General features: G+C 42.5%; 1 protein-coding gene across 3 annotated transcripts in view; it reads right to left on the reverse strand.

Moving 5' to 3' along the window:
* TMEM154 (transmembrane protein 154) overlaps nucleotides 1–15,367 on the reverse strand; it is a 46,941-nt gene extending 31,574 nt beyond the window's left edge. Inside the window, exon 1 of one of the 3 annotated variants that reach the window (XM_059066699.2) lies at nucleotides 15,196–15,367. In XM_059066699.2, coding sequence (XP_058922682.1) covers nucleotides 15,196–15,283 — 88 coding nt within the window. In that variant the 5' untranslated portion in view covers nucleotides 15,284–15,367. The remainder of the gene's footprint in view (nucleotides 1–15,195) is intronic. The other 2 variants (XM_059066700.2, XM_059066701.2) reach the window with 2 other exon arrangements.
* Nucleotides 15,368–17,532: the final 2,165 nt, after the last annotated feature.

A 17,532-nucleotide genomic window follows, 5' to 3' on the forward strand; every position in this document is an offset into this window, starting at 1 on the left:
AATGAAATTAAAACATTCCCTCTCATCATATACAAAAATAAAGTCAAAACGGTTTAAAGACCTAAATGTAAGACCTGAAACCATAAAAGTCCTAGGAGAGAACATAGGCAGAATACCGTTTGACATAAATTGTAGTAATATATTTTTAGATCTGTCTCCTAATACAAAAGAAATAAAAGTAAAAATAAACAAATGGGACCTAATTACAAAAAGCTTTTGCACAGCAAAGAAAAACACAACCTACAAAACGAAAACACAACCTACGGAATGGGAGAAAATATTTGAAAATGATATGGATGACAAGTGGTTAATATCCAAAAATACATAAACAGCTCATACAACTCAATATCAAAAAACAAATAACCCAGTCCAAAAATGGGCAGAGGACCTGAACAGACATTTTTCCAAAGAAGACATAGACATGGCCAACAGGCACATGAAAAGATGCTCAATATCACTAATTATTAGAGAAATGCAAATCAAAATCACAATGAGATATCACCTCACACCTGTCAGATGGCCATCATCAAAAAGTCTCCAAATAACAAATGTTGAAGAGGGTGTAGAGAAAAGGGAACACTCCTACACTATTGGTGAGAATATAAATTGGTACAGCCACTGTGGAAAACAGTCTGGAGGTTCCTCAAAAAAATAAAAATAGAACTACCCACGATCTAGCAATTCCACTCCTGGGTATGTATCCAGAAAAAATGAAAATCCTAATTCAAAAAGATGCATGTACCCCAATCTTCACAGCAGCACTATTTACAATAGGCAAGATAGGGAAGCAACCCAAGTGTCCATCAACAGATGAATGGATAAAGAAGATGTGGTATATATTGGGGGGGCCAAAAGGTTCATTCAGTTTTTTCCTCAAGATGGCTCTAGTAGCACTTGGTTGTCTTTAACTTCATTCGAAACAATTTTGTTAGATTGTATAGTGACAGCTGTCATATCAGCGTGCATTTAAAAACAGACTTATCAAAATTGGTGAATTTTTGTGTAGCCATTTTAATAATGAAGATGGAAGAAAAAAAGCAACATTTTCGGCATATTATGCTTTATTATTTCAAGAAAGGTAAAAACGCAACTGAAACACACAAAAAGTTTTGTGCGATGTACGCAGAAAGTGCTGTGACTGATCGAACGTGTTAAAAGTGGTTTGCAAAGTTTCATGCCAGAGATTTGTTGCTGGATGATGGTCCACAGTTGGCTAGACCAGTTGAAGTTGATAGTGATCAAATCAAAACGATGATTAACAACAGTCAACGTTATACCACGCAGGAGATAGCTGATATACTCAAAATATCCAAATCAAGCATTGAAAATCATTTGCAGCAGCTTGGTTATGTGAATTCCTTTGATGTTTGGGTTCCACATAAGTTAAGCGAAGAAAACCTTCTTGACCATGTTTCCTCATGCGATTCTCTACTGAAAAGTAATGAAAATGTTCTGTTTTTTTTTTTTTTTTTTTTTTTTGCGGTATGCGGCGGTATGCGGGCCTCTCACTGTTGTGGCCTCTCCCGTTGCGGAGCACAGGCTCCCGACGCGCAGGCTCAGCGGCCATGGCTCACGGGCTTAGTTGCTCCGCGGCATGTGGGATCTTCCCGGACCAGGGCACGAACCCGTGTCTCCTGCATCGGCAGGCGGATTCTCAACCACTGCGCCACCAGGGAAGCCCAAATGTTCTGTTTTTAAAACAAATTGTGATGGGCGATGAAAAATGGATAACGTGGAACGTAAGAGATGGTGGTGGGGCAAGAGAAATGAACCACCACCAACCACACCAAAGGCCGATCTTCATCCAAAGAAGGTGATGTTGTATGTATGGAGGGACTGGAAGGGAGTCCTCTATTATGAACTCCTTCTGGAAGACCAAATGATTAATTCCAGTAAGTGCTATTCCCAGTTAGACCAACTGAAAGCAGCACTCGATGAAAAGCGTTCAGAATTAGTCAACAGAAAACGCAAAATCTTACATCAGGATAATGCAAGACTGCATGTTTGTTTGATGACCAGGTGAAAACTGTTACAGCTTGGCTGGGAAGTTCTGATTCATCCACCATATTCATCAGACATTGCACCTTCAGATTTCCATTTATTTCAGTCTTTACAAAATTCTTTGAATGGAAAAAATTTCAATTCCCTGGAAGACTGTAAAATGCACCAGGAACAGTTCTTTGCTCAAAAAGATAAAAAGTTTGGGGAAGATGGAATTATGAAGTTACCTGAAAAATGGCAAAAGGTAGCGGAACAAAAGGGTGAATACATTGTTTAATAAAGTTCTTGGTGAAAATGAAAAATGTGTCTTTTATTTTTACTTAAAAAACTGAAGGCAGTTTTTGGCCCACCCAATATATACAATGGAATACTACTCAGCCATAAAAAAGAATGAAATTCTGCCATTTGCAGCAACATGGAATCACCTAGACAATATTATGCTTAGTGAAATAAGTCAGACAGAGAAAGACAAATACTGTATGAGGTCACTTATATGTGGAATCTAAAAAATAATACAAATGAATCTATATGAAAAACAGACTCACAGATACAGAGAACAAACCAGTGAGGAGAAGGAAGGGGGTAGGGGCAAATTAGGGATATGGGATTAAGAGATGAAAACCACTATGTATAAAATAGATAAGCAGCAAAGATATACTGTACAACATGGGGAATTATAGCCATTATCTTGTAATAACTTGTAATAGAGAATAATCTATAAAAATACTGAATCATTATGCTGTACACCTGAAACTAATATAATAATGTAAATCAACTATACTTTAACAACAACAACAAAAATAGGTGCATGTACCTGTCAAGCAGTCTATCTCTTCAACTCTGACATCTTTTTAAATGAATCAGTTGTTCAGTATCTGTGACATCTGACTGTGATGTGGCCAGGGGTAAAACGGGAATACAACAGGGACAAATGACATTACCAGACCCCCCAGGCCCAAGCTGGGCTGCAGGAGGATGACAGTGCTGATGCAGGGGGTACTAACGCCGAGTGGATGGACCACCTCCTCGGTGCTGGGGTGCTGGCGTGGACCAGACGGTGCCGCTGGGACACCATCCTGCATAAGGCACAGGCGGAGCTCTGAAGGGTTCTGCCCTCTCTCTGGTTTACTTGGTTTTGCAACAGTACTATGAGCTGTTAATTACCTGAAATGATTTCCTCCCTGTACCTACTTGCTTATCGTCTGTGTCCTCCTTTGTTCTGCTCTGTATCTATCTCCAGCCCCGGGAACCGTGTCTGCTCTATGGTTTCTGTTCACTGAACAGCTATTTAGGAAAAAGACCAGATGAGCCGGAGGTAAAGTGCTAGACAGTCCTCATGCCTTTTTATCAAGAGACTGATATCTTCCTCCCTCAATCAACCTAACCTCCTTCCAGAAACACACACGGTGTGTTCTTAGTCACAGAGAGAAAAGGGATCTACGGTGGTTTTCTCAAAAACTTATCTGAATTTTAAAGAAAACACTGGGAAATGGGAGGAATTGTTTTGTGAAAGGATAAGTAAGAATCTCTAATGATGAAATTTCACGTTTCTGGCTTTGGGGGTTTTCTTTTTGTTTGCTGGTTTCGGTTTTGGTTTTGGTTTTGGTTTTGAAATCAGGTGTGTCACAGGGTTCCCGGTGTGTATAGTTCAGGCACCTGAACTCTCTCTGGGGACCAGGACTAGCGGGGTTGAGGGACTATTATTTCCTCTGTAAGCTCTGTTGTACTATGCATCTGACCATTTTTATTAAGTGAATATGTTCACTTAGTATGTTTTTTCTGACATTATACTTGAAGACGAATAAATAGTTGGGTGAACAGCCTCAGTGCAAAATCAGTGAAGGTTAGTGGCAGACTGTAAGCGCCGAAGGGCAGTTTCGGTAAAGTGGTGCCTGTGTTGTGTACACCCTTTCTCTTCAGCCATCAGATGAGGAAAGGTGACAATGCCTTATGTAGAAAGATCATTAAGAAATGTCTCTTTTGCTTATTTTGAGCAAGGTCATCTGATACAATAGTATCAGCTTTCATACAAGAGTCTGCTCTGGAAAGCACCTGTGAAGCACCATTGTGTTTTGCCACATTGCCTTGAGAAGCACCCTGCAATTGCAATTTACTATCAGATTACAACATGCCTATCATATGATTGCACTGCTATGTGGAATCTAATTTTTAAAAATGATACAAATGAACTTGTTTACAAAACAGAAACAGACGCACAGATATTGAAAACAAACTTAAGGTTACCAAAGGGGAAACGTGGTGGGGAGGGAGAAATCAGGAGTTTGGGATTAACATACACACACTACTATATATGAAGTACACAACCAGCAAGGACCTACTACTGTATAGCACAGGGAACTCTACTCAATACTCTGTAATAACATACATGGGAAAAGAATCTTAAAAAGGCTGGATATATGTTTATGTATAACTGAATCACTTTGCTATACATCTGAAATTGACACAACATTTTAAATCAACTATACTCCAATAACATTAAAAAAAAAAGAAAAGAAAGGAAAACATGTCCCACCATGGAGGCCCACATGCTCAGATGTATTTTTCATTTTATACTTTTTATTTGGTGTCTTTTTCAGAGAAAGCTTGTTTGTTTCTAAGCAGACTTGCCCAGACCCTAAGGCTGTCTCTGGTTTGAAGTTACTCACCTGGAGAAGCTGCATTTTTTACCATCTGAGTACCTTTTTAAACACTGGAATCCTATCCTAGCCTGTCAGTACCTGGCAGTTTTAAGAAATGTATATATTTTTACGACACAGAATACACTTTTTTTTTTTTTTTTTTTTTTTTTTTTTTTGTGGTACGTGGGCCTCTCACTGTTGTGGCCTCTCCCGTTGCGGAGCACAGGCTCCGGACGCGCAGGCTCAGCGGCCATGGCTCACGGGCCCAGCCGCTCCACGGCATGTGGGATCTTCCCGGACCGGGGCACGAACCCGTGTCTCCTGCATCAGCAGGCGGACTCTCAACCACTGCGCCACCAGGGAAGCCCACAAAATACACTTTTAACATTTAAAATTTCTTCCTACCATCAGTGGGATGATAGATACAAAGGTACTTTATTTTTTTTTAATTTTTATTTTATATTGGAGTATAGTTGATTTACAGTGTTGTGTTAGTTTCAGGCGTAGAGCAAAGTGGTTCAGTTATACATCCACATATATCTATTCTTTTTCAGATTCTTTCCCATATAGGTTATTACAGAGTATTGAGTACAGTTCCCTGTGCTATATAGTAGGTCCTTGTTGATTATTTTATATACAGTAGCGTGAAAAATACTTTAAAATGAAAAAAGAAAGATTATTAAGTGATAGAAAGTATTCAGGTTAGTAATGATAATTACTACTTTTATTATATTTCTACCTCTCTTTTGAAGCCAATTTCAAAATTACAATGTAGAAGAGTAATGTGAAAACAAATGTTCCTCGACCTGCCCGGCCCTCCCTGGCTGCTGTGTCAGCCTCCCTCTGGGTGGATAAATGAGGGGAACTCTGGTGCAGGTCACACAGGTCTGTGCTGGCCTGGCCTCCTTGCTCAGGTGAGCACAAGCTCAGTGTTACCAGAGCCACTGCAGGAGAGACAAACCAAAACCTAAGTGGTAGATGTATGCTTGTGATCATCAGAGAGGAGGAAGGCAGGGGAAGGAGATGTGGGTGCCCAGCTCAGTGGCTGATGTGCCTTCACCAGGAGCTGCAGGAGGGAAGGGGGGAGGGTACAACCAAAAGTTCTCCGTGGGCTTCCCTGGTGGCGCAGTGGTTGAGAGTCCGCCTGCCGATGCAGGGGACACGGGTTCGTGCCCCGGTCCGGGAAGATCCCACGTGCCGCGGAGCGGCTGGGCCCGTGGGCCATGGCCGCTGCGCCTGCGCGTCCGGAGCCTGTGCTCCACAACGGGCGAGGCCACAACAGTGAGAGGCACACATACAGGGAAAAAAAAAAAACAAACGGTTTTCCGTGCCAGCCTTTGGGGCAGCAGAGGGCCAGAGTGTGTTTGCTGTTGGAAGTTTTCTTACAGGAGGCTCAAGAAGGAAGCAAGTTCGTGAGGTCTTCCAAGTGGCATCTGAGGGGAGAAAATGGTGGATGGGGTTTTCTAGGGTCAGCAAAGCCACTTTGCAGGTCTCTGAGGCTGGCCTGGCTTGTGATCCTATTTTACCTCCAAAGAGAATCAATCCTGCCCTTCCATCCAAGTCCTCAGAATTTCAGTATCGCAGCTTGAGCTTCTGGGCTATTCTCACTCTTTTGTCAACCTCTTTTCTGCGTTTATTAATACAATCCCATGACTTTTTTCCCATTTAGTTTTTTTAAATTAATTAATTTATTTATTTATTTTATTTTTGGCTGTGTTGGGTCTTGGTTGCTGCACATGGGCTTTCTCTAGTTGCAGTGAGCTGAGCGGGGCTACTCTTGGTTGCGGTGTGTGGGCTTCTCATTGCGGTGGCTTCCCTTGTTGTGGAGCACGGGCTCTAGGCGCGTGGGTTTCAGTAGTTGTGGCGCACGGGCTCAGCTGCTCTGTGGCACATGGGATCTTCCCGGACCAGGGATCGAACCCGTGTCCCCTGCATTGGCAGGCGGATTCTTAACCACTGTGCCACCAGGGAAGTCCCTCTCATTTAGTTTTTGATGTGACAAATTACATTCTCTAAAGTTGATCCACTCTTGGATTCCTAGTTTTCGTCTACTTAATCACCAGGGGTTTGTTTGTTTGTTTGTTTGTTTGTTTTTTAGTGATAATTCCTTGTTATTTGAATGACTGCTCTAGGACTCAACTTAAATATTCTAATATTTGTTAACTGGCTACATAGCCAAAATGTCTCTGGTCTTAGTGATGCACCAATACAGCGATGGTCTTTGCCTGGCAAAAGATCATCATAATCATAAATGAGTTACTAGATAAAATACAGGACACCTGTTAACTTTGAATATCAGGTAAACAACAAATAATGTTTTAGTATAGATGTGTCCCATGCAATATTTTATGTATACTTACATTAAATTGCTTGGGATGTACAATAGTTATACTAAAAATTTTTTGTTTATTGGAAATTTATATTTATCTGAGTGTTTTATATTATTTTCTAAATCTGGCCATCTGAATCATAGACAAATAAATAAGCATAATTTTTAGAAAAGAATAAATAGATTTTAAAATTAATAAACAGTGTTGTCAGGGGAAAAAAATGTCAACAAACCCTCCTAACGAGTAGGCTCCTGTTTCTGAATGACACAATGGGGTGGGGAAATAAGAAATAATAAAGATCATTTTCATTCATATAAAATAAAGAAACACACAAAAAAATTCAGATTGCAAAAAAAAACTAGATTTGCTGGTTTTGTTTTAAGGAAGCAAACACAAAACACCACCACCCATCAGATCCTGCTGTGGTAGATAGCTCTCCTTTCCAACCAGCTCCTCTAATTTCTCAGGAAATGCTTCTATGCTGTCTTTAGCACCAGAGGCAGACTTTTCTATTCTTTTTATGTTACATAACTTTTTTTTTCAAGTTTTCAAATCAGCTCTTACTGGCTTGAAATTTCATGTCTATGAAACTAATATTCCCCTTTCTTTTTCAAAAATACTTCCCCAGACTTCCCTGGTGGTTCAGTGGTAAGGATTATGTGCTTCCATTGCAAGGGGCACATGTTAGATCCCCGGTTGGGGAACTAAGATCCAGCATGCCGCGGGGCACGGCCAAATAAATAAATACATAAATAAATATGTTAAAAAAAAAAAGTACTTCCCCAAAATGTCTGTAACTACCTGGCTTTTCTGTGAATTGTCATGCTGCTCAATGCCTATCTTCTGGGTCTGAACTTCCCTCTATATTCTGAGAGGGAAACGGACAGATGACTTTCTCAGAACTACTCATAGGTGCAGCCACGCAGCTTTCGCTACAGGAGAGAGAGCTATAGCTGTTCCCTGTTTGGTTTGAGGAGCCAAAACTGAACTATTCACACACAAAATGTTTTGGGAGACTTTTAACATTTCAGAACAAAATAAAACTGGATTAACGAAAAGTCACATTTATCCAGGTATCACCACAGTTTCATTGCATTATTGAAATGATTATAATTTTGTCACAAACACAAGTAAGTCTTGGGCTATAGAATAAATGTCATGTCATTCATTCCTTTAGTCAGTAAGTTGTGTGCCTGTCATGTACCAGGAACTATTCTAGAGACATGAGGGTGAATGAGACCAGGCCCCAGCCTCCCTGGGAAGTGACTGGTAAGTAGGGACAATGGCATACAAATCAATAATTACATTACAGTTTCATAAAAGCCATAATATGTTTGGGCACAGAGCATCATGAGGGCATGGGAGGGGAAGGCATTCATTGCATCCTGGGTGGAGGATTCAGGAGGACTTCCCAGAGGAGGTGACCACTGAATTGAATCTCAGGAGTTCATCAAGCAACGATGGCAAGGAAGGCACTGCAGCTGAAGCACAGCTATAGAAAGTTCCGTGGCCCGACAGAAGTTGGCACGTTCAAGTACTTATATCATAGAATGCATGGTGGGAAGTGTCTAGTAGGAAAGGAACACAGCACAAGCTTACAAGGGGCCTCGTAATGAGGCCGAGGGGGCTGGAATCTATCCGAAGGAAATGAAAAACCACTGAAGGGGTGAAACAAGAGAAAAATAATCACAGTTTTGTTAGAGAACCATCACGCTGGAGGTTATGTGAAATTGGGTTGGAGAGGAGACTAAAGGCAAAGAGACTAGTTAAGAAGTTAATGAAGTAACCTAGGTGAAAGCTAAGAAGGGCCTAAACCAGTAGGGAGCAGAGAAAGAGTTCCGTTTTGGCCAAGCTGAGCCCAGGGCCCCTGGGACGTCTCCAAGGAGGACAGATGATGGATATGTAGGGCTAGAGCTAGGCAGACATCCCTGATTGGAGTGATTTGGGGAACCATCAGCCTAGGAGGGAGATAGAAACGATGAAAGTGTGTCACGACCCTGAGATGATGTAAGGAGTGAGAAAAGAAAAGATAAACACAAAAGGAACAGGTGGAAGAGAAAGATTCATATCTCCAAACGGGAAAGGAACAATCAGAGTCATAGGAGACCAAGAAGAAAAAGGCCTCATAAGACCCAAGGAAGAGGAGGGTTTCAATAATTGATTATGTTAAGTGCTACAGAGAAAAACAGAAGATAAAGACGGAAATGGGTCCTTTGGGTTCGGCTATTAGAAGGCACTGGTGACCCAGACAGAGCAATTTGAGTGCGGTGCTTGACGTGGCAGCCAGATCGCAGGGGGTTGAGAAGTGAACAGAGAGTGAAAATGAAGATGTGTTGGCTGTCTTTCAAAGAGCCTGGGAGTTATAGAAAGGAAAGAGGGAGGAGAGCTCGCGGGGACTCAGGAGAGCTGGAAAAGAGCTCACAGGCTCCCTCACTTTTCATTATGAACGTATACCTACCAAAGGGAATAGAGACGAATGTAACAAATAACAGGGGACCCACCCTAATTATCTTCTATTTCCTCATAATGACTAGAGCAGGGGTTGGCAAACTTTTTCTTAACAGGCCAGAGAATAACTGTTTTAGATCGATCGTGTGGGCCAAGAGACAAAATACAGGCTATTATCTGTTTTTATATAACCATTAAAAATATAAAAACCATTCTTAGCTCAAGCATTGGAAAAAAGCAGGAAGCTGGCTGAGCTTGGCCCATGATTCTTGGTTTGCTGATCCTGGACCACCATGTTTTTTTCTGAAAGAAACACACCATTTTAAATACAGCTGAAGCCCTCCTTCCCCCAATCTCTTTCAAGTTAACCGCTCTCCTCAATTAGCACATATCAGTCACACACTTTCCAAATACGCCCGTGTCCCTAAGCAATAGAAGCAGAATTTAGAGTGTTTTAAAAACTTTAAATAAATGTAATTATTCTGTGAATACTAATCTTCCACTGGTTTTTTGGTCAACATTACATTTGAGACTGATTTATCTTAATACATTTGGCTGTAGTTCATTAAGTTTACCTGCTCTATGATATCTCATTCTGTGACAATACCAAGTTTCATGTATTTTTCTTTTGTTAATAGATATTTAGATTGTTTCTATTTTTCCCATTTTTAAAAACAATGCTACAATCCACATCCTTGGCCATGACTCTTCGCCGTCGTACATTTGTGAGTGATCTGACAGTGAATTGTTGTAGTTGTAGGGTATGAACAATCTCCAGTTGACTAAATATTTCCAGATTGTTCTCCAGAATGGTCGTATCGAAAAAAATTCCTTTTCCAATAACCTCATATAGTTAGTAACCTGAAAAATTTGCCCAGTATGCAGCACCTAGAAATACTGGATGAAATAGAAGAAACAACTTCTTAAATGTATAAAGAAATCACAAAAAAAGCAAGGAAATCCCCAGGCCCCAGAAAATATGGAGAAAGAAAAAAAAACTTGTAGAGGAAATTTAAATTCAGAGCCATACCTACCCACCTATGGGGACTTGCCCGAATCCCACAGGATATGAGAAGCTATATAGTACTTTAAGGTGTCCCTGTCCACCTACTGGGTCAAAAGTGAAAGCTAAAACACCAGTTCATGGTTTTAAAAAAGAAAGAAAGAAAAAAGAAAAGCAGCTGCAATGATTCTGGCAAAGTTCAAAGTCAGCTGCACTTCCCCCAGGCTGACCTCACCATCATCCTGACACTGTGGACCCCTGACCCACGGCCTGGTTTTGAATTTGGTTTTGTCTACTTCTTTCTCCTTGGCAGTCACTTTGGTCTCTTCGGTCACCTGCTTCTGGTTACCGGCTTGCCTCTGCTGGCCTGCACCTCTAATGAGGTTTTGGTACCTCACGCAGCTCCTGGAGGCTGATCTCTGAGGTCTTCGTCTCCCCATCCCGAGGCTGGGGTTTAAGCCTGAGGTCCAAGCACCCGCTCTCCTCAAACCCACAGCACACCCCTATCTGAGTTTCTTCCAAACCCTATTTTGTGGTGACAGGACTGAGGCTGCACTGGGAAAGTATTTACAGTAGCTTGGTGACAGCATCAGAAAATTTGGGGTTCTGTTAAATAGGGTGGGCCAAGCTCTGTGTGCTGGGTTTTGCCCTAATTCCCCCAAGATTTTCATCATGATGGGAGGTGACAGATAAAAGAAGCAACAAGATTCGATCTACATAAACTTCAGATAAAAATGATCAAATAGTGAATAGTATGTTTAAAGACATCAAAGAAGGAATAAATAAGGAAAAATAAAACCAAGACTCTCTCTCTCTCTATTGTACAATATTCTATATTCTAGGATTTTCTAGAAATGAAAAATATGGTAACTTAAATTCAAAGCCCAGTGCATGGGTTCAGCAGCAGGAGACACTAGAGGATTGCACTGATCTGCCCTCCCATGGGCGGTGCCTGGTTCCTGTTTCTCCACATCTTTGCCAACAGTTGAGGGTGGTGCAAACTATACACAGGTAGGCAAATTGCAGGCTGCACTGTTTCTTTACAGAACTGAGTCTATCCCAGCCAAAGTCCTGCCCTCTTCTGGTTTCCTGGGTCAGCCTTTTAGACACAGAAGAACTTTAAGCCTTAATAAAACCCTCTCTGCTTGTTTGTTTGTTTGTTTTTCTTTTCTTTTTGCCCCTGAGGGCTGTTTGGTCCTTGGGGTCAGTTCTCAGCAGGGCTCTCCCACGGCAGTGACTCTGCCTGACAGAAAGCTGGGCTTTCTCTCCCTGGTTCCCACACCCCAAAGCCTCTTACCCAGTGACTTTCAACACTCTGTTTTTCCTGCTTCTGGTCTTAACTATGCTAGTCCCCAGATTCTCTGTTGCTCACTCTGTACCTTTCAGCTTCTCCCTTCCCCACCACAGGCCAAAGTTTAACCCAACTCCACTATCCCTTTTCCTGTCAGCCAGTCTCTGACCCAATCAAACAAATACAGCTCCTTTATGAACATGTGATAAACTTACAGCCCAGCCAAGAGTTTGTGTGATACACCTACACAGTCAGGAAGGCACCAGAGACATACTTTTCCAAACCTAAAACTAGACACATAGCCTGGCAGAGCCTGCAAACCCAGAGGTAATACAGTGTATTGTTAGAGCGTGGACTCCTGAGGCTGAATCTTACTTAGATCCACTACTTAGCTGTGTGACCGTGGGCAAGTCAGTTAACCCCTCTGTGCCTGTTTTCTCATCTGTAAAATGGGAATAATAGTAACCACTGTCTAAGGTTTGTTATGAGAATTAAATGAGTTGGTCCTGTGTTCAGAACAGGCATATACTGAGCACTATCTATGTTGGCCATCATCACTTTTACTACTTGAAATTGGGACTGTCCCAGAAAATAGCAGGTGGCAGGCACATTCATTGAAATAAGAACAGTATCAGAAAGTGTAGTTTCATCTTTGCAACCAGTATTTTCTTCTCTTCTTTCTCTCCTTCTGAAGGTTCGTCCAATAATGATATGTTCCTTACTGTTCTGAAACAGCCCAGAAAAATCTCCTAGTCCTCTCTGTCAAATTCAATGTTTAACTCTGGTCACCAAAACAGTTACAGAGGCCTTAGGTCTGCCTTGTGACACTTTGCTCTTTTTTCTACAGACCGTTCTGCTTTTAGCAGCTAATAAATCCCGTGCTTTTGGTATCTGGAAGTTGCTTTTAGCTTTCTGATAGTGTTAAGCTGACATTGAGAGGGCACAGGGTAAGGAATGAGGTGGTCCTTCATTCTATGGGCAGAATGTTGCCTTGAGTCTGAACTTTCTTAGCATCCTACACTGGCCACGATACCTAGGCCCAGAGCTTTTCTTTAATTATTCTCATCTGTTTTGTCAAAATCCCAAAAAAGCTATTTTCTCATTTCTCTCACTTCTAAGTGGATTATTTCACTTGTGATAGTAATCAGTTCTGCACCAGACTCTCTATCTACATAAAGCAAAAAAGATGCTGACTCAACCATAATGATGCCGGTCTCAGGTAACTGCAGTTATTAAATAATGTTGCCTATTTGTGGTTAATAAAGGCTTGACTTGAGATAAACCTGGATTACGCTTGCAAAGGAGAATCAGGCTGTTCAGTAGATCGGATTCTTTTACCAAACATCTCCAAGGTATCTTTTGAAGAATTCAAGGAAATAGATACAACTGTGACACCTTTAAACGAAATCACATCCTAAAGTCTTAGGCACCATTAGCTCAAAGGGATATACCTTACTTAATTTTACAATATATATTCAGTCCTTAATTTAGAGCAGCCTTTCCCTTGGCTAATCTCAAAGTAATAAGCTTTGATTATACAGCTGCTTGCATGTGGGCATTTTTGCATTTTCAGGCACTGGGAATGGAGACAGGTGAGGGTGTGGCATGATTCAGACAAGCCCTGTGCTCCCCTGAAATGCAACTTTTCACCTTCCACTTCTCCTGACATCCTAACACAACCTGCTCTCAGGAGCTCATCAGTCTTTACTGATCAGTCTCATAGCCATTCTAGGACGATTTTAGTATTTATCAAGAATAACTGAGTTCCTAATTTGTGTTGACCCCTTACAAGAGTTGGGGAAATCAACGATGAACAAAAGGGGATTTTCTTTTCCCTGGAGGTGCTCACAGCCTGGTGGGAGGCATGGACATAGACGCAGTTATGATTCCAGGTGGTTAGCTGGGTTTACAGAAGTTTAGGCCTCTGGGGGCATAACAGGGAGAGTGCCAGGGAAGGGGCAGTGAGAGAGACACCAAAGAAGAGGTAACATACAGTCTGAGCCTTTTAAGGTTACATAGGCATCCATTCAGTAGAAAACAATGGAACTTGTCATCACTTGTGGCCAGAGCCCCAGAGGCCTGGAGCTCACACTCTGTACCATGACTGAGGGGCTGCAGCCGGGGAGCAGGAGGGAGGCAGAAGGAGGTGCCGTGGAAGGGAGGTTGCAGTGAGAGGCCAGGGGCCATAAATGAGGAGCCACCGGAGCTCTTTCAGGGGAAGAGTCACTGATCAGGTATGAGTCTCAGAGGGACACCTTTCACTGAGTCCTTTGCATCTCCTGAATTGCAGACACTTTGAGTCAATCCTTTTCAGATGCTCAAGAAACTACAGGCAGGTTAAACGTCATTCTCAGGAGCGTGTTTGAGGCAAGTGTGGTAGCTGTGAGAGTTAAAAGAGGTGAAGAGGGATGGCTGGGCCCTGCTCCCGTGGGTGCTGCAGGATGCCCCTCAGGGAAAGGAATATGGTCCAGAGGTCCGGGCAGGGGGCGTGGTCGATCCCCTGCGGGGAGAGGGGAGACCCTGGAATCCAAACCAGGAGAGCTGACTGTCGGTGGGTTTCAATTTCCTCCACCTCAGTTTCTTCATCTGCACCCCCAGAACAGCTGTACCCTCAGTATAGCTGCACCCCCAGTACAGCTCTACACTAGCAGCAGGCAGTGTCCACTGACAGGAACCACAAGGCAACTAGCTTGTTTACCCAAGGGCAAATCCACACAGCTGTAAGAGGCAATGGAGGGTGATTGTACTTGTTGTCAGGGCATAAATCAATTGCTGCTCTTAGCTCATAATTATGAGATTTAATATTTTGTCTTTTCTGGTACCTCTGATTCACTACAGTCACATTACTTTTTAAAACAAAGCTTCATTAGTCGCAATCAATGCAAAGAAAAATCTCTCCCAAAGTAACAAGATCAAAGGAAAGCAGATGAAAGACTTAATAAGTTACAGTGGATGCCTGGTAATTCCTCAGATAATTTCCTGTTTACTTTTTTTTTTTTTTTAATTATGGTGTTTCTTTAGTCTACTTTCCAGTAGTAAAGTTCCATACCCCAGTTTTCCAGGAATTTTTGGAACCAGCAGACTTCTCAGCCCACATTATTAAAAGTGAATTCATGATTTCTCTGTTTCAGCTGATTGAAACGTTCTTTTACAGGAACTGCCAAAGAGTTGATCATTTTCTTAATATGCCCATGAAAGCCGGTAAATGACTGGGACCGGTAAATTACATCTTAGAAAACAAAGACAGCGGGAAGGGTAAATTCGGTGAGTGAGCTGAAGCTGGATTAGCCGGCTGCAAACGAAGCCAAGCCCCTCCTCCGTCCTTCCCCCCAAAAAAGACTGTTTGACTTTTCTCCACTTTTTTCACAGGAAGGCTTAGAGTTTTCTGGGTGTTACCCTCCCCGGCAGAGTTCTGTAGCCTCGGCAACGAGACAAGCGTTCCTTATCCTCCTCGCCTGGAGTGGAAAGCCTAGGGGTGCTTACCCTGCGCCTGGCGGGTGGGGAGGAACGCGATGACCAGGGCGAAGATGAGGGCTGCGCGGGGAGCCTCGGGATCCGCGCGCCCCGGCATCGTGATGCTGCGCGCAGTTTCAGCCCTGCAGAAACGCGAACGTTTCCTGTTTCCTGCTTGTTTGGGTCGGTGCTGACTTGAAGGAGAGGTGTTTTGCCTGTTTTTTAGGAAGTGATGTAATTCTGCAGGAGCCTGTCAGACCAGCAAGAATTGCCAAAGAGAAGTTGCTCTTCAAGCACTGATTTAGTTAACACGCCTCTCAAAGCCCCTTTTCCGTCCCGGCCCCGCGTGGGCCTCCACCTTTTGACATTGTCCCCGTGGAAGCAGTTTTCGTGGCTCAGATGTCATTCAGAATCTGGGACTGGGGTTCGGTTCTCGATTTGTGATTTTATTGATCCTCAGTCCCCAGGTTAGCCTCCGGGGCTGCCTGGAGTCTAGAGCAGCGCTCTCCGGTAGAACTTTCTGACATGATGGACGTGTTCTGAATCTGAGAGGTCCAATGCAGGAGCCATTTGCCACATAGGCTGCTGAGCACTCGAAATAGGGCTAGCGAGAAGTGAATTGTTAGCTTTTATTTTTCTAATGTAAATTTAAGTAACTCCATGTGGCTAGTGGCTACCATATTGGACACCAGAGAGTAGGGACACCTGTTCCGTCAGGAAATAGCCATTCCACTTCTCTCTGGCCAGGCACATGCCTCTCCTTGGGCCCGGAATGCCCTGCCCCCCACAGCTCATCAGAAGGAAAAGGACAATGCTACACCCAGGCCTGAAGGGTGTGCTCTTCTTCTCCAGAGAGAAATCATCTTTTTAGGTTTGGTTGACTTTTTTTCATTATAAAGACTTTATTTTTTTGAGCAGTTTTAAGTCCACAGCAAAATTAAGAGGATAGCACAGAGATTTTCCATGTACCCCCAGTCCCCAAACATGCACAGCCTCCCCCATTATCAATACCCCCTGCAGAGTGGTACATTTGCTACCATTGATAAACTTACATGGATACATCATAACCACCCCAACAGCTGACAACTACTGATCTTTTTACTGTCACCACAGTTTTGCCTTTGCCAAAATGACAGATAGTTAGACTCATGAAGTACGTAGCCTTTTCAGACTGGCTTCTTTCACTTAGTGATATGCATTTAAGGTTCCTCCACGTCTCTTCCTGGCTTGAGAGCTCATTTCTTTTTAGTGCCGAATAATATTCCATTGTCTGGATGGATCACGGTTTATTTATCCATTCACCTGCTGAAGGACATCGAGGTTGCTTCCATGTTTTGGCGATTAGGAACAAAGCTGCTAGAAGCATCCGTGTACGGCTATTTGTGTGGACATAAATTTTCAACTCCTTTGGGAAAATACCAAGGAGCTCGATTGCTAGATTTATGGTAAGAGATAAATGATCTTTTAAGGGGCCTATTTCCAAAGCAGAATATGTTCTCAGGGGGAAAAAAATTCTGTAATTTACCTTTCTTCCTTCTTGAATGACTATTTTCTCAGAGGTTGTAAACAACAAACAAAATAGAACTGAGTTGGATTAGAAAGGGGGTGGAAATCCTACCCCATTGAAACAATGCAGGAAGGAAGTGATAGTTCATAGCAGCGTCTGGGGCGATTAGAGTAGGTTAGGTTTTCTGTGTTCTGTTGAAGTTCTTTCCTTGGTTTAGGTCTAGGTCCTAAACACTGCAGAATGGAATTTCACATAAATGTTGAGTATTTATCCCACAAATATCATAAGACCGTTTTGAGAAATAAAGTTTATAGAAAAACAACAAAAAAAGAATGGAATTTCATAATCATGTTTGTTATGGTGCCAAGACAGGCGGACAGAGAGAGGTATCAGACACCCATCTCATCTCTAACCCTTTGCTGGCAGCCTATCGTGAGTCACCAACTTCTGGCCCATACCATCTTCACTGATCCAATTGCTGTGGGCGCACGAGGTGACTGGATTCCTCAGCCCCAGACGTGGCCATTAATTTTTTGTTAAGTGCATTGCTGCTCTTCTCTGTCATTAGTCACCGCTTATCTCAGTTCTTATCCACAGAAATAGGTTGACTCCGTGTTAATGGATTTACAGTCTGCATTTCGATATTTTAAACTGGCAGTTAAGTCAATTCCCGATAAAATATGCTTTTGCGCTCTAGGTGACAATACAGAACAAACAGCAGAAGAAAAGGGTTCAAAACTGGATGATCGATTTGAAAACAACAGAGAAAGACCTGTTAATCAAACTATTGATGAACAAATGAAAAGACCACTGGCTCCAAGACCCTCTGGCGCTAAGTTTGAGGGAGGTCATTCCCGCAC

The sequence above is a fragment of the Kogia breviceps genome, chromosome 6 (assembly GCF_026419965.1).
Source record: "Kogia breviceps isolate mKogBre1 chromosome 6, mKogBre1 haplotype 1, whole genome shotgun sequence".
Lineage (NCBI taxonomy): Eukaryota > Metazoa > Chordata > Mammalia > Artiodactyla > Physeteridae > Kogia > Kogia breviceps.